Source organism: Lolium perenne, chromosome 2 (assembly GCF_019359855.2).
Source record: "Lolium perenne isolate Kyuss_39 chromosome 2, Kyuss_2.0, whole genome shotgun sequence".
Classification (NCBI taxonomy): Eukaryota; Viridiplantae; Streptophyta; class Magnoliopsida; order Poales; family Poaceae; genus Lolium; species Lolium perenne.
In genome coordinates, this window is record NC_067245.2 from 299,277,821 (window position 1) to 299,304,268 (window position 26,448).

General features: G+C 41.3%; 3 protein-coding genes across 4 annotated transcripts; 2 read left to right on the plus strand and 1 right to left on the minus strand.

Moving 5' to 3' along the window:
- Positions 1-2,757: 2,757 nt before the first annotated feature.
- LOC139835851 (uncharacterized) lies at positions 2,758-3,396 on the minus strand. Its single transcript, XM_071825735.1, has one exon. The coding sequence runs from the start codon at positions 3,394-3,396 to the stop codon at positions 2,758-2,760; it is 639 nt and encodes a 212-aa protein (XP_071681836.1).
- Positions 3,397-4,166: 770 nt separating this feature from the next.
- On the plus strand, positions 4,167-5,100 carry LOC127336053 (protein translation factor SUI1 homolog 1-like). The gene has a single exon (XM_051362811.2). The coding sequence runs from the start codon at positions 4,504-4,506 to the stop codon at positions 4,870-4,872; it is 369 nt and encodes a 122-aa protein (XP_051218771.1). The 5' UTR covers positions 4,167-4,503; the 3' UTR covers positions 4,873-5,100.
- Positions 5,101-10,416: 5,316 nt separating this feature from the next.
- LOC127330660 (CRIB domain-containing protein RIC9-like) lies at positions 10,417-12,382 on the plus strand. Of its 2 annotated transcripts, XM_051356795.2 has the most exons (5): positions 10,417-10,558; positions 10,651-10,724; positions 10,885-10,997; positions 11,245-11,335; positions 11,972-12,382. In XM_051356795.2, the coding sequence occupies exons 2-5, from the start codon at positions 10,661-10,663 to the stop codon at positions 12,202-12,204; spliced, it is 501 nt and encodes a 166-aa protein (XP_051212755.1). In that variant the 5' UTR covers positions 10,417-10,558; positions 10,651-10,660; the 3' UTR covers positions 12,205-12,382. The 2 variants fall into 2 exon arrangements, with proteins under 2 accessions (XP_051212755.1, XP_051212754.1); XM_051356794.2 differs by having other exon boundaries at positions 10,460-10,724.
- The last annotated feature ends 14,066 nt before the right edge of the window (positions 12,383-26,448 follow it).

A 26,448-nucleotide genomic window follows, 5' to 3' on the forward strand; every position in this document is an offset into this window, starting at 1 on the left:
GGGGAGAAAACCGTATGTGGAATGAGGCAACTGCAATATATGCTGATATTCTTGCACAAGCTGCAAATATAGGGAAGGTTGTGTTCATGCATTGTGGGAGGGATACAAATTTAGTCGCTCATGAGTTGGCTAGGGATAGTTTTTCTAGGAAATCTTGTTGTAATTGGGTTGATGAGCCCCCTAGCTTTCTCCTTCCAGCCCTCCTAAATGATGTAACTGTACTTTGATTGGGAGCAATAAGTTTCCGACGCACTCTTTTCCTTACCAGAGTACCGAAGGGGACTGGAAGGTTTTTAATGAGGCGGCTTGCTTGCTCGGTTTAATATATATGTTTACCTAAAAAAAGATAGACATAAACTCTAGATATCTCTTTTAAGATAATTATAACCTAAATTGAAATTGTATACATATACACACAATATGTAATCGCAGTGGAACCAATTATTATGTGAACCCTTCTTTTTCTGACATGTAGAGTGATTTAGTTAACTACTGAATATACATCATTACGGCGCAAATAAAAGAAATACAACATATATACATAGTTACAATAAGAACCAATTATTATTGCAGAATATTTTTTTAATCTTTATAATGAGTAAAACTACTATGTGGTTAATTTTATATATACGAATATGTACGCATTAAGATCACATATATAATTTTTTTTGAAAGTAAAAATATTTAGTATAAATAAGTGAAACATGTAATTTAAGACTGCATACCATGTTAGGGACTTTAATTGATTAATTCCAACCCGGTTAGGGATTTTAATTCATTAATTGAGTATTTTGCTAGTTATGTGTTGGGCTCCAGTTTTGTAAGTTCGGAAATAGAGAATGAGCTCACGTTGTTGTGTGCGGATATATGTCTAGGCGACATGACCCGGATAATGTCGCAAAATTCAGACAATCGATTTTCCTTAAACTGAATAATATTAGAGAAGAAGTTCAAAAGTAGCTAAATGTTTTGCCTCAAAAGCAAGCACTAGATTACATGTTATTCGACTGAGTGCCCAAAAGAGATTGTAGTATTGTATCTTAATTTCCATTTATCCTTGCATTCAAATTATTAGTACAACACAATTCAGACAAATTAGCATATTGTAAATGCTTACGCATTTTATCCACCATACATCCATACCCATTTGACATAACTATTGAAAATTTATATGATTTAGCTTATATATATATCCTCCTTACTTTTTCAAGTGACATCCACGGCAAGTAACTTGATTTTCTTACTAAAGGGAGCAGCACAAAATGTTTGGGCGGCTGCTAGTTTCTCAAGTCCCTTCTACTAAAACATACACGAAGCGTTTGGGTAATTTTCAGGAACAAAAAATCATGATTATTACACTGTTTTATTCTGGTTGAGTTGCCGATAATATACAACACGGTTAGGTGAAAAGAAACTCTCTTTCTCACATCACCCTGGTTACCTCTCTGTTCCAGAAAATAGTCTCAATGCACACAACACAAACACGTGCCAAAAAATCCTAGCTTCTTAATGGCTCTAAGCTAGACAAACACACCAAAGATCGAAAAGGATGGGCGGTGACAGGACAGGAATTGCAGGTTACCCCGAATGCTTCACAGTAAGAACAACGACTAAAAACAGAGGCAGAGCATCAACATTGGCCACAAGGCACAACCCACCCTTAGAGCATGTCTAACAGACCCACTATTTTTTTGCCCGTAAAAAGCGAGTAGAGGATCATGTATTCATTTTCCATCGGCCCTAGAATATTCTGTTTTACGGGGTGGAGATACGGGATCTGCTAGCTCGGACGAGTTTTCAATATTCTGTTTTACGGGGTGGGGATATGGGGTCTGCTAGCTCGAACGAGTTTTCAACCCCTCAAAACAGGATTTTTAACAAATTGGATATTACAACCAATACAACATTCACATCGAATAAAAGTTTTAAATCACACAATAATCGTCATAATTATTACAATAATGTTTTTCGGAACTGCCAACAAATGTTCTAATGGAAGAATTAAATAAATAACAAATATTCCCGCAATCAAACAATCAAGATAACTGTTTCACATACAACAATAGGAAATGAATGTAAAAACTCATTGGCCATGCAACTGCCAGTGGTGATCAATCAGATCTTGGGTGAGCTGGTGATGAGTCTCAGCATCTTCTATGCTGCGATGCGCTGCAAGAAAAGCTTCAATCCGATCAGGGTTCCGCTGGGGCTGCACTCGGGTGCCAACATTGTCATAGAAACATGGCAAGTTCAACCCTCTCTCATCTTCAATGATCATGTTGTGAAGAATCACACAACATGTCATGATTTTAATAAGAGTTTCCTTGTCCCAAAACCTTGCAGGACCCCGGACAATGGAAAACTTTGTTTGCAAAACACCAAAAGCTCTTTCAATGTCCTTGCAGCATGCCTCTTGATTTTTGGTGAACCAAGCTTCTTTTCTTGTCAAAGCCTTGCCCTTTTCTCTTTAATAAACTTGACAAGAGTTGCATAGTTAGGGTAAATATCATCTGTGAGATAGTACCCCATGGTGTTCTCATTGTTCATAACTTTGTAGTTACAAGTTGGAGCTTCACCCTTAACTAGTCTTGCAAACAAAGGGGATCTATTCAAGATGTTGATGTCGTTGAGTGTCCTCGGTAATCCAAAAAAAGCATGCCAAATCCATAAGTCTTGCGAGGCCACAGCTTCAAGAATAATGGTAGCATCACGGCTTTTACCACAATACATTCCATGTCATGCTTTTGGACAATTTTTTCATGTCCAATGCATGCAATCCAACCTACCAAGCATCCCCGGACACCCCCTCTTTTCATTGATCTCCACGAGTCTCTTTGTATCTTGCTCATCTGGAGCTCGGAGATACGTCTCACCATACAACTTGATCACCATCTTGGCAAACATATGCACGCAATCCGTGGTTATTTGTACACCAATGCGAAGGTACTCATCGGTATAGTCTGCTGGGATACCATAGGCAATCACCCTCATGGCGGCTGATATTTTCTGAAATGGACTAAATCCCATGACTTGGGCAGCGTTCCTCCTTTGCTTGAAGTAATCGCAATTTGCCTCACAATTTCTAACAATTCTCTCGAACAAACTCATACGCATTCGATACCTTCTACGGAAGAGGCGGGGAGGATAGGTCGGTACCTCGGCAAAATAATCTTGCATGAGCTGTTCGTGGCCGAGCGCGCGGTTCTGTGGAATGCACATACGCCCCATAGTGGATCCTTTTCTCTGATCCAGCAGCCTGGCGCGGTCCTCAATTTGCTTCATGCCGAATAGGAGCAGCAGCATCTCCGTGTCGTCGTCGTTCAGCAGCTCGTCGAGGTCCGAATCATCGGATTCCGATGAGGACCAATCGGTCGACGAATCCACCAAATCCTCCATATGCACATCCTCCGAAGTCATCTACCACCGTGAAGCATAGATACACCTCCAAGCATATCGATTCTACCGGCGAAAAGAAGAGAAACACGGTGGAGTACTCACCGTGGGTTTGACGGCGGAGGGGAGCGCGGTGGGGGTGCGGCGGCGCGCGCGGAGGGGCGCGGATGTCCGGCGGGGGTGCGGCGGGCTTCGACGCAGCGCGGCGCGGATCGGCGGGCGGTAGAGGGGGCCGGATCTAAAGGTTTCCGGCGGCGGCGTGCGGGTGGCTACGGCGGCGACGCGGGGAAAACGGGTGCGAAATCTGAAATGTCCGCGCGCCCTAGCTAAAATGGGATGCTGGGTTTGCCATGTATTTCCTCTCCCGCTCCGCACAAATAGGGAGCCAGAAGCCACCCCTTAGCTGAAACTGAAAAAAAATCGACGCGGCAGGCTGTTGGTGTGATAGACGGCTGGGTAGAGCCCTACCCCATATTTCAGCGGTTATTATAAGGGGGATTGGCCCTTTTAAGAAATTTGTTAGACATGCTCTTATGATGTGGCGTGCCCTTTGGACACATTTCACCAGTCCCTCATTGCACGCCTGAATCTTTCATTCTGAAAGAGAGGCGAGATCGATCACAGTATCCTCCGGTTAACACATACACATACCATTGGACGGCAGGGATCGATCGGGAGATCCTACCGACTCAAAGCTCTGCCTCCGTGTCCGGCACGAACTCCGCTCGATCGATTTTCCACCCATAAATACTTCCCGCGGCCTCTCCCAGAAGCATATGCAAAAGAAAACCCCCAGCGATCTCCAGCGCCAGAGCCTCCCGAGCCAGCACACCCGCCGCCGCCGTGTCGTCGCTTTCGGCCTCCCGGACCAACACCGCCGACGTGGCGCCCCCGGAGTTCGAGCCCAAGGTGTCGCCGCCGCCGCCCTTCGCATCGGACCGCTGGGCCGCGGGCGGCGCCTCCTCGTCGGACGAGGAGGAGGACGTCAAGAAGACCACAACCAAGAAGGGCGCCGCCGCCGCCAGCAAGCGCGCGCCGGCGAAAAAGAGCTCCAAGCCCAAGGGCAAGGACAAGTACCTCGCGGAGGCGCCACCATCCGAGCAGGAGTTCATGTCCGGCACCCCCGACTTTGACGACGACGCGCTGCCGCCGACCTCCTTCGACCCGTTCGCGGACGAGGCCGCCGACGCGGGCGCCGGCGCCGCCGGGGCCGGGGACGACGGCCGCGTGCACCTCCGCGTGCAGCAGCGCAATGGCAGGAAGACGCTGACCACGGTGCAGGGGCTCAGCAAGGGCTTCAACTACGCCAAGGTGCTGCGCGACCTCAAGCGGGAGCTCTGCTGCAACGGCACCGTCGTCGAGGACAAGGAGCTCGGCAACGTCATCCAGCTGCAGGGCGACCACCGCAAGAAGGTCGCGGCCTTCATCGCCAAGGCCGGGCTCGCAAAGACGGATTGCATCAAGGTCCACGGATTCTAGTCGCGCGCGTCGTCCAGATCGATCTGTGTCCCAAAAGTTTGGTTTAGTTTCGAGTCTCTGCTGTTTAGAACTTATTAGGAGTGCGCTTTGATTAGCTTGAAATCGGGTTTGCTGTTTGGTGATTTTACTTTTGTGTGAGTTTATTTAGCCATAATGGCGTGCAGTTGTCAGCTTAATCGTGTAAGTGATCGTACTTTTGCTACATCAATAATAATGCAGACTTTTATACTATGTTCGATGTTCTCTGCGTTCCCACTCCAAATTCGAAAATTTTCTGGAAGAAAGATTGGTAATTTATTAAAGGTTAATCATAATCAAAAAAAATATGACTATTAATTACCTTGGATGTTTCATGTTCTCTGCATGCCCGCACCAAATTCGCAAACATTCTGTGTGAAAGATTCATAAATTTACTAAAATTTAGCACAATCAAACTTATGAAAACATTTTTCATCAATATTTACATTGTGCTTATGTGTTTATAGCTTCTTACATTAACACAACTCCTTTCTGAATAGTAGTTTTGACATCTCAATTCCACCGCTACTGGTTATCGTGGCCATGATCTCCTGCGAGTTAACACTACCGGAAAACTTCAAGGTGCTGATGGCTTTTTTCTCGGGGCCGTTGGCACAACGGTTTTTCGCCGTGATGGCGAGACAACATCATTAGGGCTGTGGAGATGGCAAAGCCGTCGGCACAAGTTTTTTTTTCCTTTTTTTCCAAAACTGGAAACTGCTTTTCTGGTTGCATGCAATCTCGATCTGATGAAAATATTTTTTATATGAATCTCCGGAAAATTTTACATCCGATTCTACTACCGTTTACCAATTTTTTGGATTCATCAAAATCAAAAAGGAAATAGGAGTTTTTCCAGGTTTTAGATTTTGATGAGAAAAATATATTTTATTTTATTGCTTCAAGATTTATTATTAAAAACAATAATATATTCATTGTTCTTTAATCAAATAATTGTTTGGAATTCAAATAATAAAGAATTATGATGTTATGGCCCAAGGGTTAATAGGATTGATAGAGAACTATTATCAACAAAGAATAACTACTCGCCGGAAGTTCATCCAGAAGGAACAAAGAAATTAAGTATGCTGAAATGGGAGTAATTTGAGCATAGGTGACCGAGTGAAAAGTTTGACTATTAATAAGTAATAATCCAACCTAACATTAAGCATTCTTAGAGATTACACCGTCAAAAATTAAAAAAATGATAAATGATACACCTTCCTAGACTAACGGTTGTTAGGCATCCGCCAGACCCACCTAGGAGCTATGCCGATAGCATTGGCTGTGCGGACGGCCAAATAATCTTTGCATAGAGAGAATAGTGCCGACGACCACCGCAAGCGGGAGCTCTACTGCAACGGGACCGTCGTCGAGGACAAGGAGCTCGGCAACGTCATCCAGCTGCAGGGCGACCACCGCAAGAAGGTCGCGGCGTTCATCGCCAAGGCGGGGCTCGCAAAGACGGACTGCATCAAGGTCCACACGGCTTCTAGTCACGTCGTCCAGATCGATCTGTGCCCGGAGAGTTTGGTTTAGTTTCGAGTCTGCTGTCTAGTAGAACTTATTAGGACTGCTTTAATTAGTTTGCAATATCGGGTTTGCTGTTTTGTGATTTGCTTCCGTGTGAGTTTATTTAGCCATAATGGCTTGCAGTTGTCAGCTTAATCGTGTAAGGTATCGTACTTTTGCTACATCAATAATAATGCAGACTTTTATATCAATCACCTTGGATGTTTGATGTTCTATGATGCAGATAATTTATAGAAAGTTTAATCACAATCAAGCAATATATATGAAAAATTATCTCTCAGCAATATTTATATTGACAAGTTTATTTTTTTGAGAGCATATTGACAAGTTTATATGTTTACGCGTTTGTAGCCATTTTTACATCAACATAAGTTGTTTCAGAATAGTAGTTTTCACTTCTCAATTCCACCCTCCTAGGTTGTAGCTATCGGCTTTTTTAGCGCTCCTGCCCAACATATAAACTCATGGACTATTTTTCATACTAGTCTAGCAATGGCGGATCCAACTCAACACAAATTTGCAGAAACAGAAATCAATACTAATAGTGCCATTTTTATTATTGATGGAATCAACTCATCGACAGATTGAGGAAATCTCTCCGCAGAAGAATATATGGCTTTCGATCGATTAAAAGAGTGTGACATGCTGTGAATTATTGATGACAACCAACTCTGCTTAGAAGGTGGTCTCTTTTTCCGATCTGGTCATTGCAAGTTTGTATTTCCTCAAGCATGTAAATCTCTAGGCAGCTCTCGTGTTGTTTACTGTGCAGTAACTCACCGTATTCCTGCTTTCTTGGGGAATGTCACATTTCTCCTTTCCAATTGACACTCGTAAAATGTTAGGCTACCTCTCTGTTCAGGGGATCAATAGTGGCTATTAAGCTTTTCCCTTTCTATACATCGTTGATACTCCCTCTATACTGGTTTATTATGTTATCATGTATTTTGAGAAAAAAATTAATTTAGTCAATAAAATATGAGATATACGCCACAAAAATTATATTATTGGGTTCATATTCAAAAGAAATTTTCAATGGTATAACTTTCCTGACATATATTTATATCATGGTGACTAAATTGATGGTAAAAAAATTTCTCGAAATAATGGACTTATAAACCGGTAAGAAGAGAGTAATAAGTACCATGTGTAAACATTTCATATTCTTAGTATTATATTTAATTAGATCTAATACAAACATAAACTCTAGAAATCTCTTTCAAGATAATTGTTAGGCTATACATTTTATAGCCACCCGCCAATATAACCTAAATTGAGATACTATACATATATACACTATATTTAATCCAGTCCGAACCAATTATTATGTGAACACATGCTTGCTTCTTCTTTGACATGCCAGAGTGGTTTTGTTAATTGCTGAATTTATCATTACAAGTAAAATAAAACAAATATAACATAATGCATTACAATCCATAGTAACAGTAAGAACAATTATTATTGAGAACAAAAAATAGTTTATCTTAGCAATGAGTAAAACTGCTATGCGGTTAATTTTGTACATAAGAACATGCACTTGTTAAGATCAGATATTGACTAAAGTTTTTTTTAAATTAAAATATTTAGTATAAATAAGTGAAACATTTATTTTGAAACTACAAATCTGGTTAGTTAGATGTTATTTTCTTTGGTTTCTCCAGATAATAAATACATCGAGGTCCCACTTCATTGTGTCCGGATATACGTCTTGGAGACATCATCCGTGGTCATGTCGTGTCCGTGCAACGTAATCTAGCTCAAGTTCGAGTTCGTAGGATAAAATGAGAGAAAATGTTGAAAAGTACCTAAGTTGCTCGTCAGGATGGGAATGGGCCGACCCGGACTTGGCCTTGGCTCTAGCCCTGATGGCCTCAAGGCCAATTCGAGGGGCCGTGGGCCGACCCAATTCAAAAACGTTGGTGGCCTTGCTGGCCCGATGGGTATCCGGGGCCGACCCAAATTTTAACTTTGATATACTTTCTGGGCAGTGCTTACACGGAAAACGTTTGGCCAGATTGACAGTAAACAACAAAAATGCTCTCCAAAAAAGAAGTGACAGAATAGGCGATCCTGATATAGGTGGTGACTATTTTAGCTATTTGTTAGAGTATGTGAAGTACATCACTAATATTCAAAACGATTACGTGACCATAACTTCTCAGGTAAATGTTTCAGCATGTGTCACGTATGATATACTTGTGCAAGCTTTCTTGTCAATGGATAGGCAGAGGTATCGTGACTCGTGATAGCTTCAGTTTAACGAGCATTTGTTTTAGACACTTGCAGAAACGCGTCGCGCACTGTGAACAGCGTGAGCAGCACAACCTGCGGTTGCAGCCTGATGTCGCTACGTGGTGGGTCGACCCAGCTGACCCGGCGGGTCAGTCGATGCCGGCCTCATTGGCCCAAATCTTATTTAGGGCCGACCCACATGACCCATTGGCCCTGACTTTTTGGGTCGGGTCAGCGACCCGCCGGGTCGGCCCGCCCCATTCCCATCCTGAGTTGCTCGCTGCACATTAATTGAATGGTACATGTTATTCGGCTAGGTAGACAACCAGAATTGTATTAGAACGATCATGTTGTACTTTTCTTTTTGTTTATCTCAAACTATTAGTACATCACAGGTTGGACAAACTGCCATCTTGTAAATACGTTAGTATGCATTTTATCCACCATACATCCATCTTTACCTATTTGACTCAAAATAACTTTGAAATTTATTTTGCACGGTTAAGCCTATATCATGCACACCTTTTTTCATGTGACATCCATGGCCAGTAACCTGATTTTATCATTAAAAATCAATCATATGGTCCTATTTTTCAACCACTAGTTGAAGGCTCGTGCGTTGCCACGGCTCAACAAACATAGACCTAGTTACATTTATGTTCGTATTTCACGTCATATGCATCTAATACCATTTAGAAAAATGATCATATCTCCAAAGATCCGAATGTTTCTTTGGCAGGTGGCGTGTGAGATTTCAAAGGGACCTTTAGCTTCACAGATATAGGGTTAAACCTTGTATGGTGCAACCTCTTGCTTGACATAGACCTTTTGCTCTTTTCCTTCCTTGTCCATTTCTATCCTCTCTAATGCAATCTCTCATAATCTCTCTTGGTTTCCCCTATACATACCGCTTTATATATAAATAGAAAGTAATTATACCGTAGGGGTTTCCCCGAAGGTTTCACAGTCAAAAAATACCATATATAACTATGTTGTGACAATTATTGCCTTATATTTACCTACTTTCAACAACTCATCCCACTCCTTTAAGTTTATTTTCTCACCACACATCTAAAATAGTGCACGCGAACATTGCATACTCGTACCTGAGTAGCAAGTGATGAATTTGGACAAACTACCATCTTGTAAATACGTTAGTATGTATTTTATCCACCATACATCCATATATACCCATTTGACTCAAAATAACTTTGAAATTTATTTTGCACGGCTTTGCAAGCTTTTTTTCATGTGACATCCATGGCCAGTAACCTGATTTTATCATTAAAAATCAATCATAGGTTCCTATATTTCAACCATATACTAGGTAAATACCCGTGTGGTGCAATGAGAAGCCAAAAAATGTTTTGGTGGCTGCTAGTTTCTCGAATCCCTGGTACTAAAACATACACAAAGCGTTTATGTAATTTTGAGGAACAAAAAAAATCACCCAACTTTACACTGTTTTATTCTGGTTGAGTTGTCAATAAGATACAACGCCGTTAGGTGAAAAGAAACTCTCTTTCTCACATCACCCCTGGTTACCTTTTGTGTTCCAGAAAATAGTCGCTGAATCTTTGACAAGGAACTTCCTCTTATCTCATCCCGGTCGCAATGCACGCAAACACCTGCCAGAAAGCATCCTAGCTTCTGCATGGCTCTAAGCTAGACAAACATACCAAAGATCGAAAGGGATGGGGCGGTGACAGGACAGGAATTGCAGGTTACTCCAAATGCTTCAGTAAGAACTACGACTAAGAACAAAGGCAGAGCATCAACATCGACAACAACCCACCATATGATGTGCTCGCATCAACGCGCCCTTTAGACACATTTCACCAATCCGTCATTACACGCTTGAAGCTTCATTCATTCTGCACGAGAAACGGTCACAGTATATCCGGTTGGTACATCTCTGTCATCGCTGGTCTTCCTTGCTGCTTCTCCTTTCTGCATGCCTGTGGTTCCAGAAGGCTTGCTTGGCTGCCTCCGAAGCTGGGATCCAATGGCGTCCTCTTACAAGATGAAAGGGATCTTCAAGAGCTTCAAGATCATCTCGCACATCTTCGGTAAGTGCATCCAGTGAAGTATATTCGTATGTGGGTTTTCGAATTTGATCATCCAGGGCAAGAACGGGGACAGACAACTGAGACTGAATTCATTTTTTCTCTGTGAATCAATCTTTTGACAATTTCCATGTCGCTCGCGTGATTTCGTCCCTGCATGAAGCGGCGAAGGAGCAGGAGATGGAGATCGGCTGCCCTACGGACGTGAAGCACGTCGCGCACATCGGCTGGAACACCTCCACGGGGACGCTGGCTGGAAACGCTCCTGCAAGCTGGGTAAGTGCACGTATATACCCTGATCAATTCAGTACAAATTCTGGTTTCTTCCCCCTGATGAGCCGACGATACCAAAATATTTTTTTCGTGGAAGACACACATGTACTACCACCGTCCCATGAAACATGTCTGAAATTTGTTAAAATTCGGATGTATCTAGACATATCTAAATTTAGACAAATCTCCGTTCATTGGACCGTGGGAGTATTACTGATCAATGATGTATCTGAATGTGTTTTCGTCGTAGATGAACTCCATCGGGGGATCGTCTGATTTTGGGTCTCTGGGTAACCTGGCGCTCGCGGCGCCGTCCGCAGGGACCTCCTGGGCTTCACAAGGTACGGTTGCTCAGAACTCGAGGCTAGAACACGTATCCATTTGGTGTGGTTCCTTCATGTGCTTGCGCTTGTTTAGGTGAGATTCTGAATTCGTCGCGTGAGTTGGCAATGTACGGATGGGCAATTTTCTGCGCTGTTTATTTATTTATATCCTGCCTCGACGCCACGTTGAGCAATTTTCTGTTGGATATTTGATCTGGTATCCTGATTCGCAGAGTGCATGTACTTTCTTTCGTTTTCTTTAGGGTATCGAGTTGCAGAGCACGTGTTGATATCTGAGCTCTAAGCACCACCAGCATGTTCTGCCGTTGGTAGGCAACCCAAAATTGGTGCTAAGAAAACCGAACTTAACTCTAACATAGGCCAGGGCTATGCTCCCATTTCGAAAAAAAAACCTATAACATTCATGTTTGAGCATGCTAGCAACATGTAAAAATGCATCTGAAATGCAGAAAAAAATGCAACAGTGGCTGCGTTCCTCGGGTTTTGGCATCTTTTGGGCATTTTTGGTTAATGTATGCAGATGTTCTTGAACGATAATCAAACATACATGTGGCGATGTGGATTCCATGCTGTGTGTCCTTGCCACTGACGAGCACACACATATAATGAAACTACGGTGTGATTCTGGAACAGATTTCGAGCCCCGACACATATCTCCTGTCGAGATAGCTTCAGAGATAAACGGACAACAAGACGCCGCAGCAGTTCCGACGTGCGTCCCTGACGTGCCACGGCCACCAAAAAAGACGAGGCGCGGGAGGAAGAGAACGGCGACCGGCTCTCTAGCAACTTCGTCGATGCAAAATGAGTCGTCAGTGTCAGCTTCGGCAGCCGACACCGTTGGCACGAGTGACACGATGCAGTGACCCAGATGGAGATCCTGAATTCATTGTACAGGGAAGACTCTGAGTGTGCTGTGTGCTCAACTGATCTCGCCGAGTGGTCTCGACCTGACTGAGTTGATTCACGTCTTAACTTCGGAACAAATTTGTATACCATTTGTAAGTGACTGATTTGGGATGCGTGTGAGTGAGATGCAGTTAACTGTTACAAAGTGCCCCCGCAAAAAAAATAACTGTTTCAAAGTGGACACCGTATTGGTTTTCTGCTGCCCCGCTCGGCATACGGCAAAATCCGCTCGACAAACCATATGCTTAAGGGTGCAACTAAGTCCTAGTGCTTGACCGATAATCATCAAAAATTTAGGCGTTTGCATAATTCGTATGGGTGCAACTAGAGATTGGTTGATAAAAAGGTTAATGTAATTCTAAGTTGCATGGCGTCATCATACGATTTGTGACATGAACATCTTTTTGCATCACGTGAATAATTTTTTGTATTGAGTAAATATTCTGCGTGTACTGCGTGAATCACTTTTTCTCCACTCGGAAAATCCAAGTTACAACTTACATCCACCTATAGGCTATAGGGCGTATGAATCACGACAAAAATTAGTGGTTTTAGAGTCAACCTAACTCTAAGCTAATTCTCGGGCAACCGATCGAGAACCAGCAAAAGGTAGAAATCTGCAAACGTATTTGTCTGGGGTCGAGGTGAATGGGATGCAGCTAATAGTTCCAAAAGTGGATAATCAGTAAACGTACTAGTTGGGAGTGCCTATGAATGAGATGCAAATAATTGTTCCAAAAGTACATAATTTGTAAATGTAATCACTTGGTGTGTATGAAGAAATCAACAAAGAATCATACCAATAGTTCACTTTATACTCTAAAAGTTTTTTAAAAATAGTGTGCTAATTATGCAATAGAAACATGCAAACAAATAGTAGGATGTTTGCTAGGTCGTACAAAGATACTTATCACAAATATGTATATATATACACTATATAGTTTATGCAATTGCCACACGAAATTCAAAAGCAATGTTTAAGTTTAGCGTAACTTAACTTTTATTCGAAGATATACATAACTTATGTATAACAAAGAGCACTACAACGAATATTTATGTGGTTAACTATGCCAAATAAGTAACTAAAAATTATTTTTGTTAATATTGTAGCATGCAAAGAATAATTTTAGTAAGTATTAAATTTAAGTTTAAATTATAAATATTTAAGTTCATTACGGGTTCGGTTCTATTTTTTCTTAGATGACACCTCCTACTAAAAGAATAAATCATAACATTAAACTAGCAGCGATCCTCAAACAAAGAAAGATACTACTAGAAGCTAAACCCAAATGAAAATAAGTTTAATTTCAACATATTAGGAAATCTTACATCTCGTTTTGCACAAGTGTTCTATCGAGATGAAAAGTCTAAAGTTTCCCTCCAAAATTTTAGTGAGTGCAATTCATATGCTAAATCTGCTTCAGAGACATACTCATTGTTTTGGGGTTGTACATCGCAAGTTTTGGGTTCTCCTATTTACAAAGGGGGAAAAATGAGCCAAAACCATGTTGTAGTAAAAAAATAGAAATTACTATAACCTTAAATGATGTATTGTATTTTACTACACTTACATGATCGAAAGGGAAAAGAACCACTCTTAGATAACCTGAAGCAATATCTTACTCCTCTTAGATGTCCTTTAAAATACAAGTAGATGATTTGGACCAAGAAGATGGCGGGTGAAAGGACACGGATGTCGCCTAGAGGGGGGTGAATATGCGGTTTAAAACTTTTACGAGATGGACTTAATAAATACGGAATAAAATTAGAGTTTACTTTGTCAGGTCGAAAGCCTATATACTATGGTTCACCTAATTGCACCAACAACTTATGCTAAGCAATATAAGTAACTATGTGATAGCAAGATATATAACTTCAAGCACGATGGCTATCACAAAGTAAAGTGCATAAGTAAAGAGCTCGGGTAGAGAGATAACCAAGGCACATGGGAGACGATGATTTATCCTGAAGTTCACACTCTTGCGAGTGCTAATCTCCGTTGGAGAGGTGCGGTAGCTTAGTGCTCCCGAACGCCACAAATGGCATCACCTTAAGGTGTGGTTTCTCGATGCACATTGATGTCTACGCCCCCCTCCTTTCCTGTAGACAGTGTTGGGCCTCCAAGAGCAGAGGTTTGTAGGACAGCAGCAAGTTTTCCCTTAAGTGGATCACCCAAGGTTTATCGAACTCAGGGAGGAAGAGGTCAAAGATATCCCTCTCATGCAACCCTGCAACCACAAAGCAAGAAGTCTCTTGTGTCCCCAACACACCTAATAGGTGTACTAGTTCGGCGAAGAGATAGTGAAATACAGGTGGTATAAATAAGTATGAGCAGTAGCAACGGTGCCAGACAATAGCTTGCTGGCGTGTAGTTGATGGTGGTAGTATTACGATAATAGTAATGAAACAAGTAAACAAGCAGCGATAGCAGTATTTAGGAACAAGGCCTAGGGATTATACTTTCACTAGTGGACACTCTCAACATTGATCGCATAATAAATAACTCTTTCTCATATGTGCTACATACACTCTTTTGTTGGATGATGAACACATTGCGTAGGATTACACGAACCCTCAATGCCGGAGTTAACAAGCTCCACAATTCAATGTTCATATTTAAATAACCTTAGAGCATAATAGATCATTGCAAAATAAACCAAGAACTAACATAGTGCACACACTGTCCACATTACACTATGAAGGAGGAATAGATCACATCAATACTATCATAATGATAATTAACTCCACAATCTACAAGAGATCATGATCATAGCCTACGACAAGAACCACATGGTGCACACACTAGTCACCTTTACACCATGCAGGAGGAATAGAATACTTTAATAACATCACATGAGTAGCACACAACTAGTAGCGATACAAAGCTCATCATATGGATCTCAATCATGTAAAGCAGCTCATGAGATCATTGTATTGAAGTACATAGGAGAGAGATTAACCACATAGCTACCGGTACAGCCCCGAGCCTCGATGGAGAACTACTCCCTCCTCATGGGAGCAGCAGCGGTGATGAAGATGGCGGTGGAGATGGCAGCGGTGTCGATGGAGAAGCCTTCCGGGGCACTTCCCCGTTCCGGCGGCGTGCCGGAACAGAGACTCCTGTCCCCCAGATCTTGGCTTCGCGATGGCGGCGGCTCTGGAAGGTTTCTGTGGGTTTCGTCAAACGTCTCAGGGTTTTCGCGACGGAGGCTTTAAATAGGCGAAGAGGCGGCGCAGGAGGGTCGAAGGGGTGCCCACACCATAGGGTGGCGCGGGCCCCCCTGGCCGCGCCGGCCTAGGGTTTGGTGGGCCTGTGCCCCCTCTCTGGCGGCTCTCGGGTGTTCTGGATGCTTCCGGGCAAAATAGGAACCTGGGCGTTGATTTCGTCCGATTCCGAGAATATTTCGTTACTAGGATTTCTAAAACCAAAACAAACAGAAAACAGAACCGGCACTTCGGCATCTTGTTAATAGGTTAGTTCCAGAAAATGCACGAATATGACATAAAGTGTGCATAAAACATGTAGATAACATCAATAATGTGGCATGGAACATAAGAAATTATCGATACGTCGTAGACGTATCAGCATCCCCAAGCTTAGTTCTGCTCGTCCCGAGCAGGTAAAACGATAACAAAGATAATTTCTGGAGTGACATGCCATCATAAACTTGATCATACTTATTTGTAAAGCATATGTAGCGAATGCAGCGATCAAAACAATGTATATGACATGAGTAAACAAGTGAATCATAAAGCAAAGACTTTTCATGAATAGTACTTTCAAGACAAGCATCAATAAGTCTTGCATAAGAGTTAACTCATAAAGCAATAATTCAAAGTAAAGGCATTGAAGCAACACAAAGGAAGATTAAGTTTCAGCGGTTGCTTTCAACTTGTAACATGTATATCTCATGGATATTGTCAACATAGAGTAATATAATAAGTGCAATATGCAAGTATGTAGGAATCAATGCACAGTTCACACAAGTGTTTGCTTCTTGAGGTGGAGAGAGATAGGTGAACTGACTCAACAATAAAAGTAAAAGAATGGTCCTCCATAGAGGAAAAGTATCGATTGCTATATTTGTGCTAGAGCTTTGATTTTGAAAACATGAAACAATTTTGTCAACGGTAGTAATAAAGCATATGTATCATGTAAATTATATCTTACAAGTTGCAAGCCTCATGCATAGTATACTAATAGTGCCCGCACCTTGTCCTAATTAGCTTGGACTACCGGATCATCGCAATGCACATGTTTTAACCAAGTGTCACAAAGGGGTACCTCTATGCCGCCTGTACAAAGGTCTAAGGAGAAAGCTCGCATTGGATTTCTCGCTATTGATTATTCTCAACTTAGACATCCATACCGGGACAACATAGACAACAGATAATGGACTCCTCTTTTATGCATAAGCATGTAACAACAATTAATAATTTTCTCATATGGGATTGAGGATATATGTCCAAAACTGAAACTTCCACCATGGATCATGGCTTTAGTTAGCGGCCCAATGTTCTTCTCTAACAATATGCATGCTTTAACCATAAGGTGGTAGATCGCTCTTACTTCAGACAAGACGAACATGCATAGCAACTCACATGAAATTCAACAAAAGGTAGTTGATGGTGTCCCCAGAAACATGGTTATCGCACAACAAGCAACTTAATAAGAGATAAAGTGCATAAGTACATATTCAATACCACAATAGTTTTTAAGCTATTTGTCCCATGAGCTATATATTGTAAAGTGAATGATGGAATTTTAAAGGTAGCACTCAAGCAATTTACTTTGGAATGGCGGAGAAATACCATGTAGTAGGTAGGTATGGTGGACACAAATGGCATAGTGGTTGGCTCAAGTATTTTGGATGCATGAGAAGTATTCCCTCTCGATACAAGGTTTAGGCTAGCAAGGTTATTTGAAACAAACACAAGGATGAAGCGGTGCAGCAAAACTCACATAAAAGACATATTGTAAACATTATAAGACTCTACACCGTCTTCCTTGTTGTTCAAACTCAATACTAGAAATTATCTAGACCTTAGAGAAAGCAAATATGCAAACCAAATTTTAGCATGCTCTATGTATTTCTTCATTAATGGGTGCAAAGCATATGATGCAAGAGCTTAAACATGAGCACAACAATTGCCAAGTATCACATTACCCAAGACATTTATAGCAATTACTACATGTATCATTTTCCAATTCCAACCATATAACAATTTAACGAAGAAGAAAACTTCGCCATGAATACTATGAGCTAAGAACACATGTGTTCATATGCAACAGCGGAGCGTGTCTCTCTCCCACACAAGCATGATGTAATCCAATTTATTCAAATACAAACAAAAATAAAAGCATACAGACGCTCCAAGTAAAGCACATAAGATGTGACCGAATAAAAATATAGTTTCAAGAGAAGGAACCTGATAATTTGTCGATGAAGAAGGGGATGCCTTGGGCATCCCCAAGCTTAGACGCTTGAGTCTTCTTGATATATGCAGGGGTGAACCACCGGGGCATCCCCAAGCTTAGACTTTTCACTCTTCTTGATCATAGTATATCATCCTCCTCTCTTGACCCTTGAAAACTTCCTCCACACCAAACTCGAAACAAACTCATTAGAGGGTTAGTGCATAATTAAAAATTCACATGTTCAGAGGTGACACAATCATTCTTAACACTTCTGGACATTGCCCAAAGCTACTGGAAGGTAATGGAACAAAGAAATCCACCCAACACAGCGAAAGAAGCAATGCGAAATAAAAGGCAGAATCTGTCAAAACAGAACAGTCCGTAAAGACGAATTTTAAAATGGCACCAGACTTGCTCAAATGAAAATGCTCAAATTGAATGAAAGTTGCGTACATATCTGAGGATCACTCACGTAAATTGGCATAATTTTCTGAGTTACCTACAGAGAAAACAGCCCAGATTCGTGACAGCAAAGAAATCTATTTCTGCGCAGTAATCCAAATCTAGTATGAACTTTTCTATCAACGACTTTACTTGGCACAACAAAACACTAAACTAAGATAAGGAGAGGTTGCTACAGTAGTAAACAACTTCCAAGACACAAATATAAAACAAAGTACTGTAGCAAAATAACACATGGGTTATCTCCCAAGAAGTTCTTTCTTTATAGCCATTAAGATGGGCTCAGCAGTTTTAATGATGCACTCGCAAGAAATAATATTTGAAGCAAAAGAGAGCATCAAGAGGCAAATTCAAAACACATTTAAGTCTAACATGCTTCCTATGAAGAGGAATCTTGTAAATAAACAAGTTCATGAAGAGCAAAGTAACAAGCATAGGAAGATAAAACAAGTGTAGCTTCAAAAATTTCAGCACATAGAGAGGTGTTTTAGTAACATGAAAATTTTTGCAACCATATTTTCCTCTCTCATAATAATTTTCAGAGGCATCATGAACAAACTCAACAATATAAGTATCACATAAAGCATTCTTATCATGAGTCTCATACATAAAATTATTACTCTCCACATAAGCATAATCAATTTTATTAGTAATAGTGGGAGCAAATTCAACAAAGTAGCTATCATATATAGGAGGCATATTGTAATCATAATCAAATTTCTCCTCCATAACAGGTGGTAACAAAAGACTACTATCATCATAAATAGGAGGCAAAGTATCATCAAAGAAAATTTTCTCCTCAATGCTTGGGGGACTAAAAAGATCATGAAAACCAGCTTCCCCAAGCTTAGAACTTTCTATATCATTATCAACAATGGTGTTCAAAGCGTTCATACTAATATTACTACCAGCATGCAAATAAGATTCCATAAGTTTTTTAATTTTCGCATCAAACAATCCATGTTTTAAATCAGGAAATAGAATAAGAAGATCATTCTTGTCCATTATGCCAAACTAGTGTAAACAAGAAACAAAAAGATGCAATTGCAGGATCTAAAGGAAATAGCTTTGAGTACTTACGGCGCCGGAAAATAGCTTAGTAGCCGAGATCCGGAGTGTGAGTACCTTTTACCTTTCCTCCCCGGCAACGGCACCAGAAAATAGCTTGATGTCTACGCCCCCCTACTTTCTTGTAGACAGTGTTGGGCCTCTAAGAGCAGAGGTTTGTAGGACAGCAGCAAGTTTTCCCTTAAGTGGATCACCCAAGGTTTATCGAACTCAGGGAGGAAGAGGTCAAAGATATCCCTCTCATGCAACCCTGCAACCACAAAGCAAGAAGTCTCTTGTGTCCCCAACACACCTAATAGGTGTACTAGTTCGGCGAAGAGATAGTGAAATACAGGTGGTATGAATAAGTATGAGCAGTAGCAACGGTGCCAGACAATAGCTTGCTGGCGTGTAGTTGATGGTGGTAGTATTGCAGCAGTAGTAACGCAGTAAAACAGTAAACAAGCAGCGATAGCAGTATTTAGGAACAAGGCCTAGGGATTATACTTTCACTAGTGGACACTCTCAACATTGATCGCATAATAAATAACTCTTTCTCATATGTGCTACATACACTCTTTTGTTGGATGATGAACACATTGCGTAGGATTACACGAACCCTCAATGCCGGAGTTAACAAGCTCCACAATTCAATGTTCATATTTAAATAACCTTAGAGCATAATAGATCATTGCAAAATAAACCAAGAACTAACATAGTGCACACACTGTCCACATTACACTATGAAGGAGGAATAGATCACATCAATACTATCATAATGATAATTAACTCCACAATCTACAAGAGATCATGATCATAGCCTACGACAAGAACCACATGGTGCACACACTAGTCACCTTTACACCATGCAGGAGGAATAGAATACTTTAATAACATCACATGAGTAGCACACAACTAGTAGCGATACAAAGCTCATCATATGGATCTCAATCATGTAAAGCAGCTCATGAGATCATTGTATTGAAGTACATAGGAGAGAGATTAACCACATAGCTACCGGTACAGCCCCGAGCCTCGATGGAGAACTACTCCCTCCTCATGGGAGCAGCAGCGGTGATGAAGATGGCGGTGGAGATGGCAGCGGTGTCGATGGAGAAGCCTTCCGGGGGCACTTCCCCGTTCCGGCGGCGTGCCGGAACAGAGACTCCTGTCCCCCAGATCTTGGCTTCACGATGGCGGCGGCTCTGGAAGGTTTCTGTGGGTTTCGTCGAACGTCTCAGGGTTTTCGCGACGGAGGCTTTAAATAGGCGAAGAGGCGGCGCAGGAGGGTCGAAGGGGTGCCCACACGATAGGGTGGCGCGGGCCCCCCCTGGCCGCGCCGGCCTAGGGTTTGGTGGGCCTGTGCCCCCTCTCTGGCGGCTCTCGGGTGTTCTGGATGCTTCCGGGCAAAATAGGAACCTGGGCGTTGATTTCGTCCGATTCCGAGAATATTTCGTTACTAGGATTTCTAAAACCAAAAACAGCAGAAAACAGGAACTGGCACTTCGGCATCTTGTTAATAGGTTAGTTCCAGAAAATGCACGAATATGACATAAAGTGTGCATAAAACATGTAGATAACATCAATAATGTGGCATGGAACATAAGAAATTATCGATACGTCGGAGACGTATCAGCATCCCCAAGCTTAGTTCTGCTCGTCCCGAGCAGGTAAAACGATAACAAAGATAATTTCTGGAGTGACATGCCATCATAAACTTGATCATACTTATTTGTAAAGCATATGTAGCGAATGCAGCGATCAAAACAATGTATATGACATGAGTAAACAAGTGAATCATAAAGCAAAGACTTTTCATGAATAGTACTTTCAAGACAAGCATCAATAAGTCTTGCATAAGAGTTAACTCATAAAGCAATAATTCAAAGTAAAGGCATTGAAGCAACACAAAGGAAGATTAAGTTTCAGCGGTTGCTTTCAACTTGTAACATGTATATCTCATGGATATTGTCAACATAGAGTAATATAATAAGTGCAATATGCAAGTATGTAGGAATCAATGCACAGTTCACACAAGTGTTTGCTTCTTGAGGTGGAGAGAGATAGGTGAACTGACTCAACAATAAAAGTAAAAGAATGGTCCTCCATAGAGGAAAAGTATCGATTGCTATATTTGTGCTAGAGCTTTGATTTTGAAAACATGAAACAATTTTGTCAACGGTAGTAATAAAGCATATGTATCATGTAAATTATATCTTACAAGTTGCAAGCCTCATGCATAGTATATTAATAGTGCCCGCACCTTGTCCTAATTAGCTTGGACTACCGGATCATCGCAATGCACATGTTTTAACCAAGTGTCACAAAGGGGTACCTCTATGCCGCCTGTACAAAGGTCTAAGGAGAAAGCTCGCATTGGATTTCTCGCTATTGATTATTCTCAACTTAGACATCCATACCGGGACAACATAGACAACAGATAATGGACTCCTCTTTTATGCATAAGCATGTAACAACAATTAATAATTTTCTCATATGGGATTGAGGATATATGTCCAAAACTGAAACTTCCACCATGGATCATGGCTTTAGTTAGCGGCCCAATGTTCTTCTCTAACAATATGCATGCTCTAACCATAAGGTGGTAGATCGCTCTTACTTCAGACAAGACGAACATGCATAGCAACTCACATGAAATTCAACAAAAGGTAGTTGATGGTGTCCCCAGAAACATGGTTATCGCACAACAAGCAACTTAATAAGAGATAAAGTGCATAAGTACATATTCAATACCACAATAGTTTTTAAGCTATTTGTCCCATGAGCTATATATTGTAAAGTGAATGATGGAATTTTAAAGGTAGCACTCAAGCAATTTACTTTGGAATGGCGGAGAAATACCATGTAGTAGGTAGGTATGGTGGACACAAATGGCATAGTGGTTGGCTCAAGTATTTTGGATGCATGAGAAGTATTCCCTCTCGATACAAGGTTTAGGCTAGCAAGGTTATTTGAAACAAACACAAGGATGAAGCGGTGCAGCAAAACTCACATAAAAGACATATTGTAAACATTATAAGACTCTACACCGTCTTCCTTGTTGTTCAAACTCAATACTAGAAATTATCTAGACCTTAGAGAAAGCAAATATGCAAACCAAATTTTAGCATGCTCTATGTATTTCTTCATTAATGGGTGCAAAGCATATGATGCAAGAGCTTAAACATGAGCACAACAATTGCCAAGTATCACATTACCCAAGACATTTATAGCAATTACTACATGTATCATTTTCCAATTCCAACCATATAACAATTTAACGAAGAAGAAAACTTCGCCATGAATACTATGAGCTAAGAACACATGTGTTCATATGCAACAGCGGAGCGTGTCTCTCTCCCACACAAGCATAATGTAATCCAATTTATTCAAACACAAACAAAAATAAAAGCATACGGACGCTCCAAGTAAAGCACATAAGATGTGACCGAATAAAAATATAGTTTCAAGAGAAGGAACCTGATAATTTGTCGATGAAGAAGGGGATGCCTTGGGCATCCCCAAGCTTAGACGCTTGAGTCTTCTTGATATATGCAGGGGTGAACCACCGGGGCATCCCCAAGCTTAGACTTTTCACTCTTCTTGATCATAGTATATCATCCTCCTCTCTTGACCCTTGAAAACTTCCTCCACACCAAACTCGAAACAAACTCATTAGAGGGTTAGTGCATAATTAAAAATTCACATGTTCAGAGGTGAAACAATCATTCTTAACACTTCTGGACATTGCCCAAAGCTACTGGAAGGTAATGGAACAAAGAAATCCACCCAACACAGCGAAAGAAGCAATGCGAAATAAAAGGCAGAATCTGTCAAAACAGAACAGTCCGTAAAGACGAATTTTAAAATGGCACCAGACTTGCTCAAATGAAAATGCTCAAATTGAATGAAAGTTGCGTACATATCTGAGGATCACTCACGTAAATTGGCATAATTTTCTGAGTTACCTACAGAGAAAACAGCCCAGATTCGTGACAGCAAAGAAATCTGTTTCTGCGCAGTAATCCAAATCTAGTATGAACTTTTCTATCAACGACTTTACTTGGCACAACAAAACACTAAACTAAGATAAGGAGAGGTTGCTACAGTAGTAAACAACTTCCAAGACACAAATATAAAACAAAGTACTGTAGCAAAATAACACATGGGTTATCTCCCAAGAAGTTCTTTCTTTATAGCCATTAAGATGGGCTCAGCAGTTTTAATGATGCACTCGCAAGAAATAATATTTGAAGCAAAAGAGAGCATCAAGAGGCAAATTCAAAACACATTTAAGTCTAATATGCTTCCTATGAAGAGGAATCTTGTAAATAAACAAGTTCATGAAGAGCAAAGTAACAAGCATAGGAAGATAAAACAAGTGTAGCTTCAAAAATTTCAGCACATAGAGAGGTGTTTTAGTAACATGAAATTTTTTGCAACCATATTTTCCTCTCTCATAATAATTTTCAGAGGCATCATGAACAAACTCAACAATATAAGTATCACATAAAGCATTCTTATCATGAGTCTCATACATAAAATTATTACTCTCCACATAAGCATAATCAATTTTATTAGTAATAGTGGGAGCAAATTCAACAAAGTAGCTATCATATATAGGAGGCATATTGTAATCATAATCAAATTTCTCCTCCATAACAGGTGGTAACAAAAGACTACTATCATCATAAATAGGAGGCAAAGTATCATCAAAGAAAATTTTCTCCTCAATGCTTGGGGGACTAAAAAGATCATGAAAACCAGCTTCCCCAAGCTTAGAACTTTCTATATCATTATCAACAATGGTGTTCAAAGCGTTCATACTAATATTACTACCAGCATGCAAATAAGATTCCATAAGTTTTTTAATTTTCGCATCAAACAATCCATGTTTTAAATCAGGAAATAGAATAAGAAGATCATTCTTGTCCATTATGCCAAACTAGTGTAAACAAGAAACAAAAAGATGCAATTGCAGGATCTAAAGGAAATAGCTTTGAGTACTTACGGCGCCGGAAAATAGCTTAGTAGCCGAGATCCGGAGTGTGAGTACCTTTTACCTTTCCTCCCCGGCAACGGTGCCAGAAAATAGCTTGATGTCTACGCCCCCCTCCTTTCCTGTAGACAGTGTTGGGCCTCCAAGAGCAGAGGTTTGTAGGACAGCAGCAAGTTTTCCCTTAAGTGGATCACCCAAGGTTTATCGAACTCAGGGAGGAAGAGGTCAAAGATATCCCTCTCATGCAACCCTGCAACCACAAAGCAAGAAGTCTCTTGTGTCCCCAACACACCTAATAGGTGTACTAGTTCGGCGAAGAGATAGTGAAATACAGGTGGTATGAATAAGTATGAGCAGTAGCAACGGTGCGGACAATAGCTTCTTTGGCGTGTAGTTGATGGTGGTAGTATTGCAGCAGTAGTAACGCAGTAAAACAGTAAACAAGCAGCGATAGCAGTATTTAGGAACAAGGCCTAGGGATTATACTTTCACTAGTGGACACTCTCAACATTGATCGCATAATAAATAACTCTTTCTCATATGTGCTACATACACTCTTTTGTTGGATGATGAACACATTGCGTAGGATTACACGAACCCTCAATGCCGGAGTTAACAAGCTCCACAATTCAATGTTCATATTTAAATAACCTTAGAGCATAATAGATCATTGCAAAATAAACCAAGAACTAACATAGTGCACACACTGTCCACATTACACTATGAAGGAGGAATAGATCACATCAATACTATCATAATGATAATTAACTCCACAATCTACAAGAGATCATGATCATAGCCTACGACAAGAACCACATGGTGCACACACTAGTCACCTTTACACCATGCAGGAGGAATAGAATACTTTAATAACATCACATGAGTAGCACACAACTAGTAGCGATACAAAGCTCATCATATGGATCTCAATCATGTAAAGCAGCTCATGAGATCATTGTATTGAAGTACATAGGAGAGAGATTAACCACATAGCTACCGGTACAGCCCTGAGCCTCGATGGAGAACTACTCCCTCCTCATGGGAGCAGCAGCGGTGATGAAGATGGCGGTGGAGATGGCAGCGGTGTCGATGGAGAAGCCTTCCGGGGGCACTTCCCCGTTCCGGCGGCGTGCCGGAACAGAGACTCCTGTCCCCCAGATCTTGGCTTCGCGATGGCGGCGGCTCTGGAAGGTTTCTGTGGGTTTCGTCGAACGTCTCAGGGTTTTCGCGACGGAGGCTTTAAATAGGCGAAGAGGCGGCGCAGGAGGGTCGAAGGGGTGCCCACACCATAGGGTGGCGCGGGCCCCCCCTGGCCGCGCCGGCCTAGGGTTTGGTGGGCCTGTGCCCCCTCTCTGGCGGCTCTCGGGTGTTCTGGATGCTTCCGGGCAAAATAGGAACCTGGGCGTTGATTTCGTCCGATTCCGAGAATATTTCGTTACTAGGATTTCTAAAACCAAAAACAGTGAAAACAGAACTGCACTTCGGCATCTTGTTAATAGGTTAGTTCCAGAAAATGCACGAATATGACATAAAGTGTGCATAAAACATGTAGATAACATCAATAATGTGGCATGGAACATAAGAAATTATCGATACGTCGGAGACGTATCACACATCAACGCTACAAAGGCCTCACCCCAAGATGCGATAGTCACACCACACACACCGAGCGCCACGAAGGCGCCTCACCTTATTCTCCGATGACCCTCGTCACAAATAACTAGGTCACGGTTCCACTAAGGGATTTCCTTCGAGGTGGAAATCGGGTCTTACACAATGATTGGGGAACACATCCACAACTTAATTGGAGGCTCCCAAAAAATCACCACAAAGGCCTCCAATCCGTCTAGGATTCCAAGAACCCAAGAGTAACAACTTTCTTGCTTTCATCTCCATGAATCACAGTGGAGAACTCAAACCGATGCACCAAATGCAATGGCAAGAACACCACAAAGATGCTTAAGTCATTCTCTCTAAAATTCCAACAAAGCTACAAAAGCTATTGAGGAAATAAGTGAGGAAGAACAAATAAGAGTAGGAACACCAAATTTTTTCAAGATCTAGATCTAGTGGATTCCCCTCACAAAGAGAGAGATTTTATTAGTCAAGATGTAGATCTAGATCTCCTCTCTCTTTTCCCCCAAATAGGTGCAAGAATCATGGAGGGATTAGAGGGAGATGAAGCTTCTCAAGGGCAACAATGGAGTAGAGAGAGAGTAGAAGAAGCAACCAGCCCAAGGAGAAAGAATCCCAATGAATATGACCGTTTGGGAC

Bases quoted from the DNA above. Each gene is read 5' to 3' on its own strand.
- LOC127336053 (XM_051362811.2), top strand. From the start codon at position 4,504: ATGTCCGGCACCCCCGACTTTGACGACGACGCGCTGCCGCCGACCTCC.
- LOC139835851 (XM_071825735.1), bottom strand. From the start codon at position 3,396: ATGGAGGATTTGGTGGATTCGTCGACCGATTGGTCCTCATCGGAATCC.
- LOC127330660 (XM_051356794.2), top strand. From the start codon at position 10,610: ATGCCTGTGGTTCCAGAAGGCTTGCTTGGCTGCCTCCGAAGCTGGGAT. The intron at 10,725-10,884 runs GTAAGTGCATCC...CCCTGCATGAAG, and splicing joins GATCATCTCGCACATCTTCG to CGGCGAAGGAGCAGGAGATG. The intron at 11,336-11,971 runs GTACGGTTGCTC...ATTCTGGAACAG, and splicing joins GACCTCCTGGGCTTCACAAG to ATTTCGAGCCCCGACACATA.